The sequence below is a fragment of the Chironomus tepperi genome, unplaced genomic scaffold (assembly GCF_022539635.2).
Source record: "Chironomus tepperi strain 1889 unplaced genomic scaffold, CSIRO-AGI_Ctep_v1 contig_430, whole genome shotgun sequence".
Taxonomy (NCBI): Eukaryota; Metazoa; Arthropoda; class Insecta; order Diptera; family Chironomidae; genus Chironomus; species Chironomus tepperi.
The window spans coordinates 612,729-638,544 of NW_027226552.1; the positions used below are offsets into that span (position 1 = coordinate 612,729).

At 32.1% G+C, this 25,816-nt stretch overlaps 4 protein-coding genes across 4 annotated transcripts; all 4 read left to right on the forward strand.

Annotated features, from left to right (window-relative positions):
* The first annotated feature begins 1,408 nt into the window (after window positions 1–1,408).
* LOC139097787 (uncharacterized) lies at window positions 1,409–15,884 on the forward strand. The gene is made up of 2 exons (XM_070649749.1): window positions 1,409–1,437; window positions 10,767–15,884. The coding sequence occupies exon 2, from the start codon at window positions 10,802–10,804 to the stop codon at window positions 14,927–14,929; it is 4,128 nt and encodes a 1,375-aa protein (XP_070505850.1). The 5' UTR covers window positions 1,409–1,437; window positions 10,767–10,801; the 3' UTR covers window positions 14,930–15,884.
* A 3,905-nt stretch (window positions 15,885–19,789) lies between these two features.
* Window positions 19,790–20,862, forward strand: LOC139097777 (uncharacterized). Its single transcript, XM_070649739.1, has 2 exons — window positions 19,790–20,380; window positions 20,442–20,862. Exons 1-2 carry the CDS (start codon window positions 19,927–19,929, stop codon window positions 20,774–20,776), a joined length of 789 nt encoding a protein of 262 aa, XP_070505840.1. The 5' UTR covers window positions 19,790–19,926; the 3' UTR covers window positions 20,777–20,862.
* An 856-nt stretch (window positions 20,863–21,718) lies between these two features.
* LOC139097771 (uncharacterized) lies at window positions 21,719–22,827 on the forward strand. Its single transcript, XM_070649729.1, has 2 exons — window positions 21,719–22,222; window positions 22,284–22,827. Exons 1-2 carry the CDS (start codon window positions 21,760–21,762, stop codon window positions 22,709–22,711), a joined length of 891 nt encoding a protein of 296 aa, XP_070505830.1. The 5' UTR covers window positions 21,719–21,759; the 3' UTR covers window positions 22,712–22,827.
* Window positions 22,828–23,370: 543 nt separating this feature from the next.
* LOC139097753 (matrix metalloproteinase-2-like) lies at window positions 23,371–25,665 on the forward strand. Its single transcript, XM_070649708.1, has 2 exons — window positions 23,371–23,630; window positions 24,413–25,665. The coding sequence occupies exons 1-2, from the start codon at window positions 23,427–23,429 to the stop codon at window positions 25,334–25,336; spliced, it is 1,128 nt and encodes a 375-aa protein (XP_070505809.1). The 5' UTR covers window positions 23,371–23,426; the 3' UTR covers window positions 25,337–25,665.
* Window positions 25,666–25,816: the final 151 nt, after the last annotated feature.

A 25,816-nucleotide genomic window follows, 5' to 3' on the forward strand; every position in this document is an offset into this window, starting at 1 on the left:
TTATAGTGTTATTTAAAAAGAATAACTTACATTTTGTTAATGCATTGGTAAATAAAAAGTTTTAAATGTCACGGAACATTATTGAAAGTTACTTTTTTGTTTTTGCCCGAAATAGAGTTTTTGTTATTTTTATGTGAACTAGATTTCATGTTATATTAGGGGTGAAGTAATCAAGGGAAATATTTTAATCGTTATTTGGGGTATTAAGTAGAGCTCCAAGTTGACTCGACTTTGTTATTAGCTCTAGATTTTCCACAGTTATCTTCTTACAATTCAATTTAAGTCAATTTTTGTAAAATTCATAATAAATCATTGACTCCTTTCCATGAAAATTGACGGTCAAGTGCAATTAACATAATTTCACGCCACAAAATTAATTAAATAATTAACTACATGAATGCTTGATGCAAAATTCATCACTCCAATAAACATCTCAAATAATAATATGTAGAAGAAATTTATATATGATTCATTAACTAATTATTGATTATATCAAAATATATCCGTATTGAATCATTTCATTTTCTTATGTTGCAACGTCTAAGACGTAACAGCTGAAATATTCAGCGAAATTTCTCTCAATTTCTGCAACAATTTTTTCGTTCCGTTTTCCATTTCTCGCGACTTCTCTCTCAATTTCTTTCTTTTACTATCCACACATTCACGGTCACACCACAAAACATCATTTCTTTTTCTTTCACTATCTGTGGCATCTCATAAAGTATTGTAATTTCAATTCCATCAGCTTCATTCCGTTCGCAACCGTCGAGGTGAACAGTTGAGAAGAAATTTTTTAAATCTCTACATACAGACATCGTGCGTGTCGCGTGTATTTAAGTCATTACATACTTCTTCCCGTATAGTTCCGTTCTTTAGATTGCATTTATATTGCAAAAGTTTTCATCAAGAAGTAAATGAAGAAGAAAAACGTGTTTCATTACTAGCCATATGTGTATGGCACTTGACGATACATACATACTCATATTCATTGATAAAAGATCTCGTAGAGGAAGAGAATTATTAATCGAGGTGTAATTGTTTTTATATTAAATAAAAATAATTTTTTTTTTCTGTGTCAAATTCCATTAAATGTGGTTAAATGTGAATGAAGAAAGAAGGCACATACAAAAAAATGAATACAAATTGAATTGAATATCGTTTTTATAAAAGGATGTGAAAAAATTATAAAGTCTCAAGAAAAGAAAAATGAGAAAATTTATAAAATCATAAAGAAGCCACAAAAATTGTGAACGGATTTTAATTGAAAGAACAAAAAAGAAAATTCCAACCACAGCAATCTTCATTTTTTTAATAGAATTCTTGCAAAATAAGTTTCGCAAATTATCGGTTTTGCTGTAGTGAATTAAATAAAAAAAAAACCACAAATTGGATTAATTTTGTACAATAAATTTACACAATTGTTTGTTGGAAAGAAAGGTAAGATGATTTTAAGTGTTGAGTTATTTCTTTTATTGATGTAAAACATATGTAGTGTAGTGCCGCAACTGTTTATTTCTTAAATATACACAATTTTAATAATTGAATTGAAGATTTGAATGAAAATAATGGAGAAATGTTAGATATTTGTGATTTTTGGTGCATATTGTGAGATATTTTTGGAGATTCTTAGTCATTTTAGCATATGTACTGTAGATTTACTAGCTTATTCTGCATAGTCGATCGAGTGGAAGTTCTTGGTTGCTCAATAATGATACTAAGTGTTTTGTGTTACACCACAAATCAAAATTGTAGCATTGACTCAATTTTTTAACACCTGTCTCACTTAAAAAAGTACAAATTCCTTTAAAGACGCCCTCATTTGACTTCTCAGGCCATGTCTGGTCAATTGCGATCCATGGCCTCGGATGTGAAGGCAAAAGACTTTCCACCTGACTCTATTACTAGTCTCATCTCATAGTTCGTACAGATAAACCCAAATCATCTCAAATTAAATCCCAATAACTTCATATTCCTCACAACAATTCAACAAAGTGAGCAAGCAATAAAAGAAATAGTTTAAAGTACTTCAAAAAGTGCGCTGATTAATTAATATTAAAAAACAAAAAACAAAAAAGAAAAGCAAAGATAATCAGTTAGACGCTTTTATGGCAGTTTTCTTCATAAATAAATTATTTAATCGCCAAACTTCTTCCATATTTTTCACTAAAAATTCATTCCGTATAAATAATAAAATATGATAATGTGTAAAATTGCGATTGTAATGAACAGCAACAAGAAGTAAAGTTTAAAAAAAAAAAAACTTTCTTTTGAAGAATATTAAATAAAGGCAGACGTTCAAGCTCAAAATAGTGTATATTATTCAAGTGAGTAAAATTTTTCGGTCAGTTGGTCGAATGGCTGTTCCATTTTGAAGGCATACATGTGAAACAGTTCTGTTGGAATAAATTACATTTTTTTTATGTGGATTAAATTGAAGATATACATGCAGCCAACAGGAATTTGTTCATGGAAATAAATTTGATCATCTCTCACGGCTCTCCATTGATTTGATGTGCTTTAAGTAACTGTTATTAAGTCAAAATAATTGGTAATTAGTCATAACAAATTGTCCACTTTGGTGGGTATCGTCAATGTGCTTATTAATGTAACAAATTCATAAATATGTGTGCAAGAATGCATAATGATTTGTGAGACTATAGCGGTGTATGTCATACAGCGGTGCTTTTTTTTTACTTGGCTTCTTCGTCCATTTGACTACTTTTCGTTAATTATCTGTGTTCCAGAGGAAATAATCTGCTGTGAAATAGCAAAACACAAAAAAACATTTATATGCTTAAGAACTACCTGAAAATACGTGTGAAGCTGTTTCAAATTCCTCGTAAAAAAATAACATCGTGACCTAAATTCTCTTCATTTAAATATACCTAAACTCATTAGAAATGTATCTATTTAAATACATTTATCGACCGATACGAACAAAAAAATTATGTTACATTCCTGTTATGTCACTATAAAAAATATGACTCGTTCCACTAATCATATCAGTAATCAATCAACTGCTATTGCTGGAATATTTATTTGAGTAAAATTAAGCTTTTTTAATGAATTGGAATTGATTTGAATTTAGAATGTATGACTCAAAGTTCATAAGTTAATGAGAATTGAGAGTTAAGGTTGGATGATTCTTATTAAGTGGATTTAACTAGTTTATCCAGTCAATTAAGCTGATTGAAGTCTTTATATGGATAGAGAGGAATTGATAGTTGAAAAAGGCATGATATTTTTGAGGCTGCATTCAGTTTCAGCCAAGTATTAACTCCTTCAACTTAATGCCTAAAACCTTACTATGGGAAATTTCTTTCGAAATTCATTTAATATCACAGAAACTTGAAATCATCTTTCATTTTGGATTAACGATTAAAAATTGACTCTAGACATTCCAAACAACAATGCCAGTTCAATTCAAAAAAAGCAATTACTTTTCTCACTAAAAAGAGTTTTAATGAAGATATTACGCGAGAAAAAGAGAACTTAATTAATCTTCTATCATTAGCTCATCTAATAACAATCTTGCTACAGATTAAGGAACACAAATGAATTTGTAATTGCTGTTTTAGTCTTCTTGCATTATTCGATTGAAATTGTTTTCACGCTCAAAATATCAATTTTGATTGTCAAAAAAGAGATTTTTTAATCTTTTGAATGTAAAAAGGCATTAAATTGTGCTTTAGAAGAAAGGAGGAACAATGAATTTTTGGAAAATCATGCAGATAACGGGGATGGTTTAGCAGAAGTGTTGTCAGGAGTTTGTCAGGGATCTTGACGATCAGTCGATAGTGAGGCTCGAATCTTCTAATGGACGTCATTAATGAATGCACTCGATACATCTCGACGGATACACCTCGACGTCATTAAGAAGAGAAATATTTCGTATCAAATTCACAACAAATAGAGACATTATTATGGATGAAGTAAATGAAATATATTTAGTATTTCAGCTGATATGTTTGGCCTATAAAGCGAAAAATAGAAGAAAGCACTTTACCATTTTCAATTGGGCGATATTTCCTCTTCTCTTTTATACCTCTTTCACGGCTATACATGTGCTGCGCTTATTTCATTCTTTTTCCTCTTCTTTTTAATTCAAAATGAAATTCTAACGGTTACCTCAAATGCTTTCTTATGTTCGATATATTTATCTCGTCTTATTACGTGTCTATTCACTTATCATGGTTCAGTATATCGATTTTAAGACTCATATGCCGATTGAAATGTTTTAAAAATATAATTCCACAGGTGCTTCTTGTCATGTTCTTATTCATCATAATCATTTATTATCCGTACATTAAATCTGCAAGATTCTAATCATCTTTCATTTAGTTAGCTTCATAGTCTGATGATTTAGAAAATTCTGTGTGAATTTCTTGATGGGAACTCATCGTTTTGCACATGGAAATTGACTAATTTCTTCTGTAGTTGAGATATACAATGTTTGTAATGAGTATCTGGAAGTGAAAAAGAAGTTTGACATGCTAGGTATTAATGAGTTGTGGAAAGGGAAGTTAATATGAAAATATGAAGCTACATCTTCAATTAAGTAGAAATGTTAGTAAATTCTTAATTATTCGATAATAACATCAACTGAAACATAAAATCACTGAAGAAAGTAAAATTCAAAATGTATGCGATTTAAGTGCCTTTAATTATTAAATTAATATAAATTGAATGTCATATTGCCCTAAATAAATGAATTACCATATTTAAGACATAACTGCATTAACTTCCATAACCATAATTTTGTCAACCACTCAAAAATTCGCCTAACCTCAATTCAATATCAGGATTTAACAACATTGACGTAAATCACCAATCCCTCGGTGAATGATTCATTGATATTTCCCACAAAACGTGCAGTTATTCATCTCTTATCTGCTGCAAAACTTTCACGTAATAATTCAAAAAATATTGCATCAACGCATTCAATTGATAAACGGAAATTATTTTTTATATTATTTTTATCCGCGTCAAAGCATAGCACAACATAATTGCATAACATAATCCGCATTTGTAGTTTCTGCTTGACGGTTGCTTGCGGGGTATCCAAAGCAAACAAAGAATTTATCATAAATATAACAAAAGAATTACAAAATGCCAAAGAACTGTGATTATTCTTCTTATTACTTTCTTTTAATTTCCATTTTTGGAATGAAAGTAAAAATTTTTATGTCTCAAAACTTTAATTTTAAATTTTAATCCGGAAAAAAGACCTTGCAAGTCTTAATGGCTCATAATTTAAGACAATTTTTCTGATATCTTTTGACGACCACGAAAAGAAAAGCACTTGAAAGAAATCCAAAGCAAAAATAATAATTGAAATAATTTTTTCACACACAAAACTGCTTTGTGCCTTTATATTCCATTCAAACAACACAAATTTAACACTCGATAATTACTTTCTGTGTCTCATATGAAAGATAACTTTCGCTGAGTTAAATATTTCATGTCCACTGGCACTGAGTCATCGAATTTGTTTTTGTCAACTAAAACTTTAAGGAATTTCGGCGCAAAAACATGAATCACGAACATAATTATCAAAAGTCAACAGATTTACTTTCTCCAAAAGAAACTCACTTCGTGCTTGCTCAATTCTCAACAATTACATCATCAACATCAGCACATCACTGACCCAATTCTTATTCCTCATACTGCTGACTGCTGTTGTTGTGGACTATAAACATTCCATATTTATTTCTTCTACAAGTTCCAGTTCCGTTAAGAAATTTATTCGAGTGTGACGACTATCATATGCAGAAGTAAGCAAGCAGGCAACAAGAGAAGCTATGAAAAAATTAAGACTTGTTAACATAACCATCAATTTGCATTAAAGCATTTTTTGTGTTCTGTTTTGCTTTCACTCAACTTACAAGAAATAGTCAACAAATGTCACGCAAATTGTAAGAAGCTACTTCCATTCAAAGTTCAATGACCTTTTTGGTCTAAAATTCAATTTTTGATAAATTTTACTTTCCATTCAGAATGAAGGAATCAAAAATTGAAATGTCAATTGAAGCAATTTCCTGTCTTCAAAGTTGATGACTCGCAATTAGCTCTTACTGACCCACATTTTGTCATCAATATTTTGCCAGCTGTTTATGGGTTTTTTGTGCGCAAAAGAAACAAAAATTGTCAAGTAATGAGTCACAATTTACTCAGTATGAAGCTATTGCTTCTTAAGATTTCTGTTTCCAATTTGTAGGCGGCAAGAGAAAAACTTTCATTTTTAAAGTCTCAGCCGTGCTTCATAAATTAATTGCAGTGCCATTTAGAATCACTTTCATTCCTAAAGTCTTGAGTTATGATGATCATGGCTGAAGCATTAATAGACAATAATAAATGATAAATAGTCAAATTAGATGAGAAAAAGTGAGTCTGAGATCGGAAAGTGTGCTTGTTTACATTAAAAATTATGAAAAAATTTCAAGATTTCGCTCGATTTAAATTGAGTTCACACAACGCACAAAGAGTTTCAAGAGCAAATCTTCTATTATCTTTTCATTTCTTTTTCAATTCAAGACAATCGTTCATAAAATTCACACTTACTTACCTCTGTTTGTGTATGTTGATCCACAAGATACAATTTGAATTGAATTAACTTCTTGCAAAATTCGTGATTGAAATGAAATCGAAATTGGAAAAGAATTAAATTAGCTTCGATGAAATCTTCTCCACCTTCTTTCATTGAACCGGCTTTTTGTTTTGCTTATGGAGAATGGAATTGAGTGGTTTATTTTAAGATCCTATTTAGACTTTCTTAAAAGCTTTTGAAAGTTTGTAATTTGCATTTTTTTTGCAAGCATTTTAAAAAGTAAAACTTTTTTGTTGATTCAGCTTTAGAGTTCATAAATCTCACAGATTTTGATCTGCTTGTTGATTCAAGTATTTCACATCATATTTAACAAATTTGATACACCCATAAATCTCATTCCAGATACTTTTCACATTTCTTCATATTTATTTTTTACGACTTTTGGTATCTCCATGTGATATCCTCATAAAAATATTTCACAAGTCCCCATTTTACTACAAATCCAAAAGAAATTCTTGTCTTGAAAAGAAAAGAAAAAAATGTGGGTCATGGCCGTTGAGCGGTTAATGGCCGCATAATAAAATTTCTTGTTCCTTAAACACATTCTCAAAACCTGTTTCTCAATCTCATACTATCTATTGAAAGAAAGAATCGGAATAAGTAAATGAAAATGATTTTGGAATTTAAGTGCTAATAACTTTGTTAAATTTTATTTCAATAATCATTCCGCAAAAGCACGTAGGATGTACTTTCTAATATGTTTGTGTGAAATCTAATTTCAAGGAGGGACCGAATTATTCTGGGATTTAACAATTCATCGTGTTCGCTGATCTGAATGATAAGTAAATTAGGTCTGATTGATTATTTAATTTCATGTTGTTGCTTCAACACAATAAGGTATAATCTGATTATCGGATCTTGAGTGGGATTGTAACATGAAATCGCTGGTGGCACTTTCTTCCTGTTTGTTTATCAAGAGACATTTTCATGAATAGTTCAACGCCCTTTATAAGACAATAGATTCCATAATTCAAAATTTGACGCTACACTCTATTCAAGAGAAGTAAATCATGTGAACTAGCTGCAATCCATACTGTATTTTGAGTGTTGAACAACATTTACAGCAATTTAATCCATTAAATTCCATACTAACAATTTCCTATAAAATAATTCATTTCCGTATTTCACATGAAAAATTAAATTAGTGCCCAAAAATTTTCCACAACTTCCAAACAGCTAATTACATACCAAAATGACACAAATAAATTAAAATTTCCTGCATGTAAGACACACAAACTTAAATAATTTTTCAAACGGAACTTAGCACCTGAATGGAAGTTAGTATGACCTTAATTCTATGTTCATGTTTTGTCTACAAATGCATAGAAATGTCATTTACTGCCCTTAATCGTTGTAAGATTTTAATTCTTCTCGAGATTTTAGTCTTCCCGGCACTAACTTGACTCTTGTAATAATAGAAGAAAATTCTCATATGTAATGCATGAGACATAAACGAAATATGATACAAAAGATTTAAATGCATGAAAACAATTGAAAACCGAAGTGAATTTGTGTCGTTGTAATGACAATTTCTCATTTTCATCTGTTTTCTATTGCCTTTGTCGTGAACCTGAAAGTGTAACAGATGTCGTCTTATGTTTGTTTTGGTGCTTACAATAGATGTTTGGATGGAAACAGAGGAGAATGTTTAAAAGCTAGATTATATGTGACTTGTGATTTGTACCAGCTTCTTCCTCTCTTTCCCGGCCACCCAAAAATTATTGATTTCAAAAAAATGTTACATTGTTGTTTATTCTTTATTGGTGACATACAATTCATCCAACAGCAAACATGCAACCGTTAAAATTTTCACTCTGTCTCATGTTCAACACAAAAAACTTTTTTAGATTCTTTTCTTTTCTCTCGAGACCCCAAAAAATCGATGAATATTTGCATAAATATAATCTAACCGGTGTTTATTCTTCTCATTTTGATGACAAAATATAAACTAAATAGCAGTGGCTAGCTGTTGACTGAAAACGGGATTTTTTAAAATATTTTAATATTAGTTTCTGCTTATTTGACAGACAAAATTGATTTCTTTCAGTTTTTTTAGTCGGAAATAAAGCAAAACTAAAATCTGTCCTAATTTTCGATACATATTTTAGCAATTTTTGTCTCATATGTGGAAAATGGCTGATTAATTAAAGCTACTGAATTTTATGCTAACTAATGAGTTCATTAACGAGATTTGAACGTAAAATAGAAGAGAATTTTTTTTCTCAGATTACTTTCTAATGAAGTCTTTATCTGACTCATTTGAATCACTATGGTATACAATTTTCATTAATAAGCTATACAAAATTCTACAAAGTCACGAAAAGAACTGATTTTTCTCAATCTGATCAATGATTTTGCAAGTTTATTTTAAAAGAATTTTTGCTTTTTAAGAAGCTATAAATCATTGTTGAGTATAATAATATGTATAATTTGATTATATGACTTCTGAATGTCTGCTAAAGGCTTGATAATAGTCTGGTTCTACATAGCACAAAACTCAATAAAACTAATAAGCATCTAAAATTTCCAAGGTTCTCTGTTCTTTTCGCCGTAGGCCATTATTAAATTATCCGAGAATAAGAACAAATCTCTAAAACGTTCTTACAATTTCTGGGGAGTTAAAATCCATTTGTAATTCCTACAGAAGCTCCAAACTCAAACCACAAATCCAAACAACAATTTATTATGTTACGCTTTTCTTCATCCTCACACAAAACTCATTAAATTTCACAGCAATTTATTATTAACAAATTTTTTGTTACCTAACAATTTTTCAGAAAGTTCATATGCCTTCAATTTTGTGGATTAAAAAGCATTAAATCTACGAATTTAAAGCTTAAGAGATTCAGGAAATAAGTTTACATTTTATGGATTTTTTGTAACGGATTTTATCATATCAAAATATCATTTTGCGATCTTTACTGCACCCATTTTTGGGCACTTCCACTTTAATTTTCAATTACTCTTTAATCTGTTTTACATTAAACAAATGACTTAAATTTTAGTGAAATTGAAATAAATTCATATAAGGCACAGTCGCACATACCATGCAGATACCCACTAATTTCCTTTAAATAGCATCAAAGCCATTTGTTTAATTTGAAACGAGATAGGCGTAATGAATTAAATAATTGTCTAGCATTATTGATACACAGCATGATAATCTCAATCTGACTTCTTTACAATGTAATTTAATATCCATAAATTGATTTATACAACGTGCGAGTTAAGTAAAGGGCTTTCTCATCAATTTCAATCAAACAATTTTAGTTCAATTTTTTATGCAATCTAACATAATTATAAGAAAAATGAAATTTAAAGCACTAAAACTACAGAAATCAAATGAAATGAGAAAGAGAGAAGAAATCCGTTATGAATACAGTAAAAGTATATTTTTGCTTATTTTATTCATCCTACGTATGAAGCAGTATCGATGTTGAATATTATTCACAATGCTCACAATGGATGAAAAGGGTCAAGGTTACTTTCTACTCTTTTTATTGCTTCTTTTAAATGCTGTGCTAGCCAATATCGCACAATTGTTTGTACATTTAGGTACTTTGTATGTTGATACTGTTATTAAATTGTGGATATTGTTATCGTGACTGTAATTAGTTTGATTGTATGTTTTCTATTTCTTAGTTGCTTGCTCCGGACTGAACTATCAATATCCAAAAGAATTTTTGTAATTCAACCGTCGATCCATAAGTTATCAGCCTCCAAAAACTCGAGGTGGAAAGTCCGCAAAAAACTAAAATTTAATTCAATCTTGATTTTCCCAACTATACACAACACTAATCATATCTTTTTGTAAAGAAATTTCACTCTAATTTAAATTAAAAATACAATATTATTTTCTATGATAATTGATACTGAAATACGAACTTTTAATTGCCTATGCAAGAGCTTTAAATGAAAATGATCCACAGCTATTATCTCCATAACGAGAAAAAGTAAAAACGAAAATAAACGTTTGTCATTGCTAACAATTTCAATCACCAAAAAGATACAAGCAAAATCAAGAAGCGGAAAGATTTCCAAAATAATAATACGTGCATATTATGAAGTAAAATATAACGGCACTTACTATTTTTTTCGTAGATTAATTTAAAATTTAATTAAGTTTATATTAAACTGAATATTTTCTCTCAATTTTCAGCTAACTCATCAAACAATCATTACATTTAAGTCAAAATGAAGTCAATTATAGTGTTTAATGTACTGCTTGCGATCGCCCACGCGCAACTTGACATGACAAGTGACAAGAAGATGGAATATGAAGACAATATTGCGGAAGAATCTCAGAGTAATGAGCGAGTGTTTACAGACGTCCTTGGACCAAAACCAATTCTTAATGATGGAAAGCCATTTTATGTTCAGCGAGATCCAACGACAGGAACTTTAGATTTTAATTCAAAGAAAACTGTTGGTGTGTCAAATGACATTCCAATCAGCCGAAAGGATGAAATTGTTGGTGGATCATCGAAAGGTCACGACATTAACAGTATTGGACACACGTTTCATGACTATTTAAATATACCTGTTAAATATTCGTCATCGAAATTTGTATATCCATTAATTTCAAGCTCCTATTCTAATTTTATGTATCAAGGAAGTAACAAGAATCATCAATCTAATCACAAAAACTATACATCGACATTAGGAACAACAACAATGTCACCAAAATACTTTACACATATTATAACCTCAAAATCGTATACAGAATCCACAACCAAAGCACCAGCACCGACCAGAAGAATATTCACAGTTTCAACAACTGAAGCAACAAGACCCACAACCACAACAACTAGAAGAACTACAACAACAACAAGAAAACCAGAACCAACAACTACAACAACAACAACAGCACCAGTAACAACAACGACAACGACAACGACAAAAGCACCAGAAACGACAACCACGACAATACAAAAGACATCACCGACAACAATCTTCACAACAGAAAGTTCGGAAGCGTCATCAACTGTAAAATATAGTTCAACAATCATTCAATCAAATCAATTTCCATCCACATTCAAAAAGTATGTCGACTCATCTGAAACACGAAAGAAATTCACAACAAGAGCACCAGAACCGTCACCAACAATGCCAGCCAATCCAGTGAAATTTTTAGATGATTTATTGGAGACAATTGAACGTAAAGATCAAACAACGGCAACCACCTATCGACCCCAAATTGATCGCTTGTCATTTGCAACATCTATGCCATTGAGGCCAAGTGCTTTTAAGCCAATGCCCACGGAATCACCGCCAAGTGATCATTCACAGAAAGTTGTATTTGAAAAAGGCGTAGATCCTGCTGCCATGACACTTTCAGAAATATTCAATTCCATAGCTGGAAATGACAATTTGTCAGATGAGAAAAATGAAATCATCTATGAGCCAGCAGATTCGATAAATATTGAAGTCAAAAAGCCATTGCCATTGTCTCCGATTTCTACACTTCAAACGACACCATTTCCAACTACTCAACAACAACATAAGACATTACAACAACAAATGAAGGATCCACAGAATGGTAAACCAAATAATCAATTTGTTGACTTCTCGAACAATCAATATGCTGGTCCACCTCAATCCTCATATGCTCCACAACATACACCACAATTCGGAAGCTCACATATTGGATTCCCTGATGATACATTCGATGATTATGTCGAATTTGAGAATCCTGGTGATCAATATGTTCGATATGAAGTACAGAAACCAAACGTTGATAAATACAATCAAATGCCTATTCCAAATATGAACAATGTTGTTATTTCACCTGGTCAAAATTCAGCATCATTTGTGCTTGGTAGTCAACAAAATGTTGGAAGCATTGGCATTGGATCAAGCTTAGGTGTCGGAACTCAAAACTTTGTCGAAAACAAAGGACCAGTTAAGATGGGACAAGTCATAAATGATGAGCCACCAGTTCGTCCAGGAGTTAATCCAATTCAAGCAAGCATTCGCTTCCCAAGTGACATTGATAATAAATTTGATAATGCACCAATCATTAAAGGAACATTCAAATATGAAGGAAGTACAGAAGCAGTTCAACCACCTCAAGCTTTATCTCAAAATCAACCAATGCAATTCAATTCACATGCTCAAAATAACCAAAATCCACTTGTTTTCCCATCAAATGAACAAAATGTCATGCAAGCTGAATTAAGTGTTGGAATTCCAGCACCATCAAAGCAGCCATCAAATCCATCACAAATTATTTTCGAAAATGTTAATGACATTTATGAGAAAGTTAATGAGAAGAAAAAGAATCCACCGAAAGAAATTGGATCGAATGAGTTGCCCCCACCAATGAGTCTAACTCCACCCAATCCACATCAAATGAATCAATTCAATCGTCAGCCTCAATATGGACCACAAAGACGTCAACAAAAACCAAATATTCTTCCACAATTCAGACCAAATCAACGAGTTTCACAAGGACATCCACAATATAGACCGGAAGTTGGATCCATCCGTGTTCAAAATCCACAATTCAGACCATTTCCATCACAACAAGCTATTCCAAAAGTTGGTTTACCACCAATGAATCCAAACATGAGAAGAATTCCTCAGAATCAACAAGGACCACCACCACAGTACTTCAATCGTCCACGTCCACAAAACGGCCCACAAAATGTTCCTCAAAATATGGAAGCTAATCGTCGAGTCTTTAAAGTTCCACCACCACAGCAATTTCCAGTCGCTGATCGTTACATGAAACCTCCACCCATGCAGCAACCACCAACATACTACCTCAATAGACCAATTAGTGCTAATCCACCAGAAACTATGCAAATGCAACAAAGACCATCAATTATTCCATACCAAGATGTTGAACTTCACAAGTCATTGCCACCAACTCCAACTATTCAGCCTGTCAATTCATCAGCTAATGTAAATTCTGAAGATGGAAGTGGAAAGCTTGAACCAGTCATAACTTTACAAATGTTGCAGTTGAAGAAGCCTGGATCTCCAAAATTAAACATTCCATCAGTTCCAAATGAAATCTCACAGGATTTGTCATATCAGCCATCATATCAACAGTCATACCAACAATCAAATCAACCAATTATGCCACAAGCACAACCACTCCAAACTATTCCCAAAAATCACAAAGGAGAGCCAATTCCGTACAAAAATGAACCATCAGTCTATGTCGTCTATCCAGTCACCTCAAACAATTCACCACCAGGACAATCACAGCAACAAATGGAAGTTCCAAAAGAAGATAATCACGAAGAAAAGTCCGAAGAATATCCAATCAAGCATGAATATCAAAATACACCATTTGCAGTCGTATCACATTTCGAACAGGAGCCATTATTAATGAAAAAGGACAGAAAGAGGCCAGCATTCCCATATCAAATTGAGAAACCAGCTCAACCACCACACGTCACTGAACCACAGATACCTGTTAAATTTAATGTACAACATGTTCATCCAGTGTATAACATCGGCGAAGAACCACATAATCCAATTTCAAGTAAATTAACGAGAGTAACTGAGAAGCCGATTGCAATCGCATACACGCCAACAGAACCAAATCGAGTTTCACCACCAATGGGTTATTATCAACATATTCAACCACAAAATCTCTACAACTCGAACAAGTTTTCACTTCCAAATTACGCAGGTCCAGTCATTAGTGAGATAATTGATGATTATGATTATTATCATAAAAATCCAGCAAATCTTAATGGCGGTGAAGAGCTTAATGACTATCATAGACCACATTATGACTTTGAAGCTCCATTCCATGCAAGTGTGAGTTTAACACCAGAAGTAACAAATCCATATCAAGGCTGGTCAATTGTCACAAAACCAACAGAATCACCCAACAAAATTGATCGATCAGATAACAATCTTATTGAATCACATGAGGAAGTATCGACAAAAAAATTCGATCCAAATGAATTTCATCCAATTCTCGAAAGTGGCTTTCAACCAATTTACTCATCAAATCGTGTCAGCACGGCACCCGAACTCATTCGTAGTGAGTCACACGAACTTCCATCAACATTAGCATTATCACAGCAAACATCATCAATTAAACCACAATCAACAACACAGTCAACATTATTGATAACATCATCACCAAATGAAAATAAGAAACGAGATGAAAGCGTTAGTACAAGTGCCTCAAAAGTGCCAGTTACAACGACATCAACGACAGTGAAACCAATTGAAATTAAAAAAGCTCCACAATCAATGGAAATTGACAGTTTGGAAGCATTATTTGATTCATTAACACGCGATTATGATGATGATGAGTCAGTAAACAAAAGTGAGAACGAGAGCAGAAGTCTGTGAATATATAATTGAATGCTTTATGATGGAGCAGCATGATGATTATGATGATGTTGTTGATAAAGAAAGAAAAAGTTTATTTTTTTTACTTTATTCACAGCATTTTCATTTACTTCTTTACTACTTTTTTTTTGTGTAGACATAAACATGCTTTTATTGTTATCGAAGAATTTTTTACTAAGCTCGAGACGAACGAGAGAAAAAAAATTATTTATTTATTTATTCTTAATTTATTCATTGATGTTTAACATGATCGTGTTGAGATTATGATTGTGATTTGTTCTTGGGATAGTTTCCGGAAAGTAAATGTTGTAAAATTGATCGAAAATCCGACCTTAGGTCGGCTTAACTCTGGTCTGAGGTCAGATTTCATCGAATCTGGCGTGGGATCAGTGTCAAGTTGACTTGAGGCCGAATATTCGGTCATTTATACACCTTATGCTTTGCGGATGGAGATTCTAATAGTCATTAGGGTTTCCCGAAGTCAGTGTTGATGAATTTTTGAGACAGAGACCACAGTCGCGACCGATGACAAAGAAAATTTCGGAATTTTCGTCTGCAATGAACTGGAAAGTTTGGATCTCGATCTCAAGAGCCTTTACAGGTCATCAACATATGTAAACATCAACAAATCATAAAGTTTAATGCTTCATCAACAAGTCATTGACGTATATACATAAAAAATGCTCAAACAATGCTCAAAATTCCCAAGAAAAATTCACGATCAAAATCTTCACACTCAACCACACCTCTTTACTTACTCGAAAAAAATAAAAAGAAACAAATAAGCGATTCACAACTAATAATTGAGTATCTGATGAAAGTGCATAAATCAGCATGCAAAATTCTAATTAAATTAAAAATTTCTTATCAAATATGTGAGCATGCATATTTCATAAATTATGTGAGAAATGCTTTTTTCCTCCTTCTGTCTTTACTTCCAATATTTGCATTAAACACTCTCATCAGATACTTGATACATAATAAGAATAAGATAAAATTGATTCCACATAATATTAAAAATTAATAATTTATTTACATTCTTAAATTGATGATAGATAATTGGATGTGAAAGAGAATTTTCCTCACTTTCATTTAATTTGCATTTGTGCTGAATTTTCAGCTAATTTTATTTCCACTCATTTCACTTTCATTTACATTTCTTGTTTGTGGAACTGGATGAAAACATAATTTATTTGATTTCAATATTTGAATACTTGTAGGAATTATCAATCTTATGTAACTGAAGCTTAATCATTAAATGTAGAAAATCTTGTAACTGTAAAATTAATTGAATCCACCTTCTGGCTATGCATAAGCAAAACTTAATCAAAATGTTCGAAGTCGAGTCAGATTTTGAATTGAGTCGAGTCTACACTTCAATCCGACATCTGAGTCGACATCGAATTATCCTTAATAATAACTATTTAGTACATATTTAAGACATAAGGAAGTTGAACAACTTATGAAAGAAAAGTGAAAAAGAAAAATTGAAAAAATTTAATAAAAAAATTTAAAAAATTATTAAATTATTAAGTTTGCAATCTTAAATTTTCAGTCCGAGCAGCTCTTTACATCAATCTTCTGGAATTACAAATTCTAAAACAGCGAACATCAATTCAAACTCGCCAATTTCGATTTCATTTCAATCACGAATTTTGCAAGAAGTTAATTCAATTCAAATTGTATCTTGTGGATCAACATACACAAACAGAGGTAAGTAAGTGTGAATTTCATGAACGATTGTCTTGAATTGAAAAAGAAATGAAAAGATAATAGAAGATTTGCTCTTGAAACTCTTTGTGCGTTGTGTGAACTCAATTTAAATCGAGCGAAATCTTGAAATTTTTTCATAATTTTTAATGTAAACAAGCACACTTTCCGATCTCAGACTCACTTTTTCTCATCTAATTTGACTATTTATCATTTATTATTGTCTATTAATGCTTCAGCCATGATTATCATAAGCTAAGACTTTAGGAATGAAAGTGATTCTAAATGGCACTGCAATTAATTTATGAAGCACGGCTGAGACTTTAAAAATGAAAGTTTTGTCTTGCCGCCTACAAATTGGAAACAGGAATCTTAAGAAGCAATAGTTTCATGTTGAGTAGATTGTGACTCATTACTTGACGATTTTTGTTTCGTTTGCGCACAAAAACAGTCATAAGCAGCTGGCAAAATATTGATGACAAAATGTGGGTCAGTAAGACCTAATTGCGAGTCATCAACTTGGATGGCAGGAAATTGCTTCAATTGACATTTCAATTTTTGATTCGTTCACTCAGAATGGAAAGTAAAATTTGTCAAAAAATTGAATTTTAGACCTAAAAGTTCATTGAACTTTGAATTAAAGTAGCTTCTTACAATTTGCGTGACATTTGTTGACTATTTCTTGTAAGTTGAGTGAAAGCAAAACAGAACTCAAAAAATGCTTTAATGCAAATTGATGGTTATGTTAACAAGTCTTAATTTTTTCATAGCTTCTCATGTCTGTGTGCTGCTTACTTCTGCATATGATAGTCGTCACACTCGACTAAATTTCTTAACGGAACTGGAACTTGTAGAAGAAATAAATATGGAATGTTTATAGTCCACAACTACAGCAGTCAGTAGTATGAGGAATAAGAATTGGGTCAGTGATGTGCTGATGTTGATGATGTAATTGTTTGAGAATTGAGCAAGCACGAAGTGAGTTTCTTTTGGAGAAAGTAAATCTGTTGTCTTTTGATAATTTTTGATGACATTCGTGTGGCAAATTGAGTTATTCAGCTCAGCCGCAATCAAATTATGTTCGTGATTCATGTTTTTGCGCCGAAATTCCTTAAAGCTTTAGTTGACAAAAACAAATTTGATGACTCAGTGCCAGTGGACATGAAATATTTAACTCAGCGAAAGTTATCTTTCATATGAGACACAGAAAGTAATTATCGAGTGTTAAATTTGTGTTGTTTGAATGGAATATAAAGGCACAAAGCAGTTTTGTGTGTGAAAAAATTATTTCAATTATTATTTTTGCTTTAGATTTCTTTCAAGTGCTTTTCTTTTCGTGGTCGTCAAAATTGTCTTAAATTATGAGACATTAAGTCTTGCAAGGTCTTTTTTCCGGATTAAAATTTAAAATTAAAGTTTTGAGACACAAAAATTTTTACTTTCATTCCAAAAATGGAAATGAAAAGAAAGTAAAAAGAAGTTTAATCAAAGTTCTTTGGGTACCAAGCGGCAAGATACGGTGAACTTCATCTATCAAAGCCAAAAAGAGCTGTCAAGGACGCATTCAGGACAACTTCTGGCCTTGATATAGACTCGGACTTTGGTCGTATTATAATTTGTTTTTATTTTGGAAGCATTTGAATTTATAATTAGGTCCGAGTTGAATAGCCTGTGACTCACGGATATAAAGTTGCACAACAAATTCAATAACAGCAAGTTTATAACTAGACACACGGTTGACTTCAAACAACAGGCAGTCTGTCCGACTCACCAGAATGTTTATTTATTTGAATTTAAATCGAAATTTTTCATGCCTTATTCATAAAAAATCAGGTGATTGAATATTCACAGCAGTTTAATAATAAATGTCGTAAATCCACAATAAAGTGTAATTTATAAATTCTTTAAGTTGTTGTTTTATAACACAAATTAATTAACTCATTGACAGCTAACACTAAAATATTGAATTATTCAATCCATATATTTGGAATTTCGGTTCCTTAGACATATGCAACCACTAATACGTAACTTTGAAAAGCAACTGTCTTGTCAAATTATTTCACTTCAACTCTAGCTGAATATGTCCAAACTTATAAATGTAGGAATTCTAATCCAGCAATGCCTTCAATGCCAAAATATACGATTGTGCCATTTGAAGTGTTTCATGTTTTGACAACTGTCTGTCGTCGTTGAATTTCGGAAGATGATTCCTCAATTTGTCAAATGCTGCGTTTAGGTTATGCATCCTTCGTCTTTCTCTTGCATTAGCTGCCATTCTCCTTTTCCTTTTGATTTGTGGTGGAATCTTTTTGATCTTTCTTGGTTTTGATGTCTGTGAATTTTCTAAATTTGAAATTACAGGAACGAAATTGAAGGATATTCTGAATAATGCTTTGTCTTTCAATGTAAATTCTTGGATATTTAATTCTTTTAAAATATTTCCTGTTTCCTTCATAATTTAAGCTCTAATATTTCAATGTTATCGATTTGTGAACTAGTAAAGAACTGATTATGGAAATATTTTTGTAAATTTTTAAGGGAATTGAATGAACAAGCTCTTGGCGACTCTATACACAGTTCTTAAATCGTGCAATTTTTTCCAAGACTATCGGAACCAGAAAATGTAAAATTTAATTCACACAATTTTATAAAAGAATTTTAAGCGTCCTCAACAATTGCAACATGCATTATTATTCCAAGAATGAATAGAACGTTTAAAGGAAGAAGAAGTTTAAGTGATTTTTTTATTCAGCGTTGCATATTTTAATACTCTTATTTGTTTATAATTTCACAATGAATGAAAACAATAACAATAAAAAATCCCCTAATGAATCATAAAGAAAGAACTTAAATGTATCGAAGATTCTTTTCTGGTGATTTTTTTATTGTTATTAATTTCTCCTTGGTGTTGTTTAGGTCGTTTTATAAGCCTGTGTAAGCCAATTTAATATATTTGTGCTATATATTCCGGAATACGCAATACATAGAAGTTGTAGAAGTTTGACTTATGTCAGCGAGATCTTGACTCCAGATCAGATTCGGCTTCATGCTAGATTTGATGAAATCCAGCAATAGACAGTAGTCTAGTCGACCAGTGAATATCATTGATCCATATTTTTAAGTGGACATCAGTCAAAAATCAAAACAAATGATAAATCAATGTCCAAAATAATACGACATAAAAATTCTTGTTGTAGTTCCGTTGGCTGAACATTTCATTTACTATAAAATCTACAGAAATTGATTAAAAATCATCAGTTCTTTCTGTTTCATTTCACAATTCAAAAATGAAAATATTCATTGTTTTAGCATGCGTTTTGGCAGTCGTTGCCGCCCAACAAGGCAAGAAACCAAAAGAAGACAAAAAGTCTAAAAATTCAATCTGCTCAAAGCAGTTGTCTGTCAATGCAACTACATGTTGTCCAGGCATGCCAACCTTACAGCAATTCTTTGACCAATGTGCAGCGCAATGCAAAGCCATGACAAACACATCTGAGCCAACAGCTCAAGGAAAACGTGGTGGAAAGGGCGCAAAACAAGAAAAAGGCAAAAAGGAACGCAAGGATGACGGAAAGGAACAAATGCATAAATGTGTCATGCCATGTGTCTTACAAGCTGCCAATGTTTTGGGACCAGATGGAAATATCTCATCTGATGCTCTTAATGCTGCTTTATCTGCTTCAGCTAGTTCCGTTTGGGCTAATATTGTTCCAAATGTTATCACTGACTGTTTTGCTAATGGTAAGGAACTTTTGATCATTTTATAGAGTTAATTATTAAAATCAATTATTATCACCAACAGCAACTGTACAGGCTGATAAACCATTCCATGGAAAATCAGAAAAACATAAAGATGAATTCTGCTTCAATGGAAATGTTTTGAAATGCGTCTTCAAGAACTTGTACCTTTCATGTCCATCAAGTGTTCTCGTCAGCAGTTCTGATTGCACAGATTTGACCGCTAAGATGTCACAATGTCCATGTGAAGGAGATGAAAAAGAACACAAAGGAGGTGACAAAAAGGAGAAAAAGGAAAAAGAAGGAGGCAAGGGAGGTAAAGGTGAAAAGAATGAGAAGCAAGGAGGCAACAAGGAAGGAAAAGGAAAACCAACAACACAAGCAACTCTCGTAGCATAAGCTTAATTGAATATATTATCTGTCTTCATGCTTGGTTCTGTTATTCAATAAATTAAAATTGTCAATAAAATGAATTTTGCATCAAATTTTTGGGTTTCTTATATATCTTTGCTGATCTCTAGTCTTCATACTGTGCAGGTTGAGGACATTGTTTATCGATGAAGCCTCGGTCATGCTAATTTGCAAAGTAACGGATCATCTCTTAATAACTGTTGATCTAATAGAAATAGTATGAACCTAAATATCGGATCTCGAGTGGGATTCGAATCCACATCTTATGATTTCTAGTCGCAAGCTTCTACTACTTAGCTATTGGAGATTCGGAGATGATACAGCATATATGGCAAAGTGCCATATATATATTATGCATTTTCTGTATTCTTTATATATTTTTGCTGCTATACTTTCAATGATATACAATTGATAGACTGTTATATGAATCCCAATTAAGCTACGCTAGTAATCCAACTTGGTTTATCCAAATCCTTACCCAAAAACCATAAGAAAATTAGGTTGACGTGGAATATTATTAAAGCCTCGGCTATGACTGCTTATGTGTCATCGATTTGTAACATATACATTGACGTCAACTCACCTTCACGTTTTGCTATTTGGACGATGACATAGCAGCGTTTATGTGATAAAGTTTAGTCGCTCGTGTCTGTAAAGGATGTAGAACAAAGTAAATTATCAATTTAGAAAATTCTATTTTTTTGGACATCTGAAAATGCGTGTCTTTCCAAATTTAAGTACGTGAAATCAGCACGTTTTATCGATTTTGACCTCAAATTTTTCAAAGTCATTCAAAAACTCAAAAAATTTGCGAATGATAAATTAATGTCAAAATATAACCAAAAACATCATGTTCATGTTACAATGACTGATCACAACTTTCCATATAAATACGAATGGGGATTCCATGAAAGTTATCAGTCAGCTGTCTGCTTCTTATAACTAAATAAAGGAGAAATAACAATCATAAAATGAAATTATTCATCGTTTTGGCATGTATATTGGCAATAACTGCTGCTGAACAGAAAGGCAAGAAGGCAAAGGGTGAAAATAATTCAAAGAACTCAATATGTTCAAAGAAGCTTTCAGTTAGGCCTGATGACTGCTGTCCAGGAATGCCAAGTCTCAAGAAATACTTTGCTGGATGTGCTGCTCAATGTAATGTAACTTTACCAGCTGGTAATGCTACTGCAGAACAAGGATCATCAGGAAAATATGGAAAAGGAGAAGGACGTGGTAAAGGCGAAGGACCTGGCAAAGATGCAAAGAAACAAATGTTCAAATGCGTTATGCCATGCGTATTGAAGGCTGCTAATGCTTTAGGAGCTGATGGAAATATTTCAAGCACTGCTCTTAATGCTGCTTTGTTGGCAGGAGTATCAGCTGATTGGGCTCAAGTTGTTTCAGCTGTCACATCTGCTTGCATTGTCAACGGTAGGTAATCTAGACTAAGGCAAAGCTTCAGGAAGATTCTTAATTCTAATTTGATCTACAGCTACTGCCATGATGAACTCTAACAAAACAAAAGACAAGTCATCTGAAGAGAAGGACTCCAATTCAACAAGACATGGACCATGCTTCAATGGAATGGTTATGAAGTGCGTCTTCAAGAACTTGTATCTTTCATGTCCATCCAAAATCCTCTCCACAAATAGCAGCTGTACTGATTTGACATCAAAAATGTCTCAATGTGAATTAGATGGAGAAGGCAAGCATGGCGAAAAAGGTAAAGACAGTGGCGAAAATGAAGGAAAGGGAGGCAAAGGTGGAAAGGGAGAAAAGAACGGTAAACAAAGCCAAAAAGAAAACAAAAACGAAAAGAATGGAAAGCATGAAAATAAGAACAACAAAAGCAAAGGAAAACCAACCACACAAGTTCCAACAACATCAGGACAACCTACTGCTCAAGCTATTGGCAAATAAATGGAACGGAATTACAATGATGACTAATAATGTAATATTAATTACATTTCTATATTAACTTCCGCGTGAAATACACGGATTTTATTTTTATTAATAAAATGTAAGTGCAGCAAAGATTCAGTTGTTTTGTATTATTATGGAAGTAACAGCATGATTCGTTCTCTTTTTGAAATGACAAATTGGATCTTAAATTGACATTTAATTTAATTAAATATTGAATTTTTCCAATACAAAATGTAATCAAAGCGGGCAAAAACAACTTTCGTTAAATTTAACGAACCAAAATTCAAGCAAAATACGAAAACTGAAAAACCGTTAACTCAAAATTTCAGAAGAGAATAATGCTGATTAAGGAAAAATGAATTTATTTATGTAAGAACTTGATTGATCATCATTGAGGATCTCAACACATTAAAGTTAATAATTTACGGATATCATAAATTAAGAAAAATTAATCGGAATCAGAATTAAAGCTTTACAATATTATGCATATTTTAACGGCAGATGAATGTGCATTCACAAATAGTATACAAATTTGCATATTTCATCATAAAAGTATAACTTATGTTATTAATAAATGCAATATCAGACAGTATATATACTCCGAGAGAGGATGAGAATTTTCTCATTCTTTAGTCTCATTTTAAGTTGATCAGTTCTGTTTTTATCGAGTTTCTCAGTTGTGCTTTGAATATTCACAAATATAAACAGGAAAATGAAACTTCCTTTGCTTCTTTTGCTAGCTTTACTGAACTTAGTTTTATTTGATAAGATCAATTGTGTTCCAATTAGTGATGATACAGAAGATGTTCAAATTATTGGAAATATAAGAGACGATGAAGTGAAAACATCTTTTAGTCAAATTAGTGATGAAAATGAAAGTGATACGCGACTTAAGAGAACAGTAACTAGTTTACAAGTAAGTCATAATTCAAGGTCAAAATAAGTCAATTCATAACTTGATTGTGAATTGCAAATAACTGAATTGATAATGTGCTTTTATGGTGAAATTCTAAAATGAAATGTTTTGCAAACTACGCAGCAATTGCATCAGTTAATCCGTTCATGCAAATAATGATGATTTCGCCATAAACCGGAATCATTAATCCTTTACTTTGTAAAGAAAATGATTTCAATTCTCAACAAGTTTCATATTTCATATCACTCAAGACGATAGCAAGCATTGATTTTGAGGAAACTGCCAATACCGGTTATACAGAATATGCGAAAACTTGATTATTGTTCTATAAATAAACTAGATGTTGTTCTGTTTACTGCAGTAGTGTGCAACCTGTTTGCCGCAGCACATAAAATTCTTGAAAATGATATTAACTGTATATCGTGTATAATTTCGGTCGAGGCTTGCCAACAAGGTGTCCCGCGAAAAATAAAAGGTTGTGCACTACTGCTTTAACGAAATATCAACAAAAGAAAATATGTATATACATTAACTGTTGTTTATATTCCCGAGCGTCGCAAATGAAGATCCGCTTATTCTCATTTGACGTCTATATGGTTGCTAAAATAGAACAACTTCCGATAAAAGAGATTTAGCAGAGACTTTAAAGTTTCATTTGTGTCGCTCGGGATTTAGTCGTTCATTCGAATGATACTCAAAATCAGCAATTGTAGAACACACATTTCACATACAAATGATTTTAAATCCAACATTTCTAACTTTATTCATTATAATTTATACAGAAAAACGGAAACGGAAATAACGATCCTATAAATGGGATATCTCAACATAGAAAAAGTATGGCATTTAAAATGCAACAAGACAGCGAGGAGAAACAACTCATTAGGGAAAAAGCTTTAGATTTACCGGACAGATGTAATACGTCATATGATGCAATTGCTTTGATTGACGACGAGGTCATAGGATTTAGAGGAAGATTTATGTTTAGTTCCAAAATGCAATTGTATGAAATTCGATCACGATGGAGGCAATTGTCACCAAGAATGACACATGTTGATGCTGTTTATCAAACCATTGATAATAAGACTTTGTTCTTCATTGGTCAATCTGTTTATTCCTTTATTGGCAATAAACTAGAGAAAACGATTAAATTAAGTGATCTCGGTATTGACCCAAGTGTCTTAAAGATCGACGCAATATTCAGAAGACCCGACAATCAACGAACCTACATTTTTATTGGCGATCTATATCATCGTTTTGATGAACACAGATTTACTGTTACTGGATATAGCAACGAGATATCAAAAGCATTTAGAGAAGTTTATGACATGGATACAGCATTTACTTCCAAGGACAACGTCACTTACTTCTTAAAAAATGAATATGTTTATGACTTTATTGATAAGAGTTGGATGCTGCTAAGAATTGACCCTTTTTTATCAGGAAATACCTTCATGGATTGTAATTTAACAAATCCGCAGATTGAATTCGGCAATAGATATTTAAATTCAGACGTAGATCATATAGGTAACATAGATGACCATGAGAAGTTTTATGAACCAAATTGTGACAATCCTGAGATAGATCTTTGCAAAAATGAGCGAGCAGAACGTTTTGACGCTCCAAATTCAGTTGGAAATAGACACTTAAGTATTGGAATTTATGTATTAATGTGCTTGAATATATTTATCAGTATTTTTAATTGAACAAACATAAGTAAGCTTAGAAAATTAGTTAAAATAATAATGTACAATTAGAACTTTAAGTTTAAGCCATTCCTAAGTAAGTATAGATATGTAAGTGTAAATGTATCAGCTAGGTGTTAAATGTTTTTTACCACCGAACCATTTGTAAACTATTGGCAACCTTTATATATAATCTGAGATTAAAGAGTTCTAGCCAGGAATACGGACCTGTTTCTAGTTCGTAAGCATACTTAAACTATAATTATTATTCGCTCTCTGGTGTTTGATTACTGTACAATAAACATGATTTATACCGATTAGTATGAAATAAAATTATAAAATTATTTAAATGCTTAATATTAGAACTCAAAGTCGACTTGGATTTGGTTTTGAAAAGCCGAAAAGTATTCGAGTCAATTTTGAGCTCTAGACTTAAAGTTCAAATGATATTTGCATATTTCAGAATAAAAATATAACTTATGTTACCAATAATAATAATAA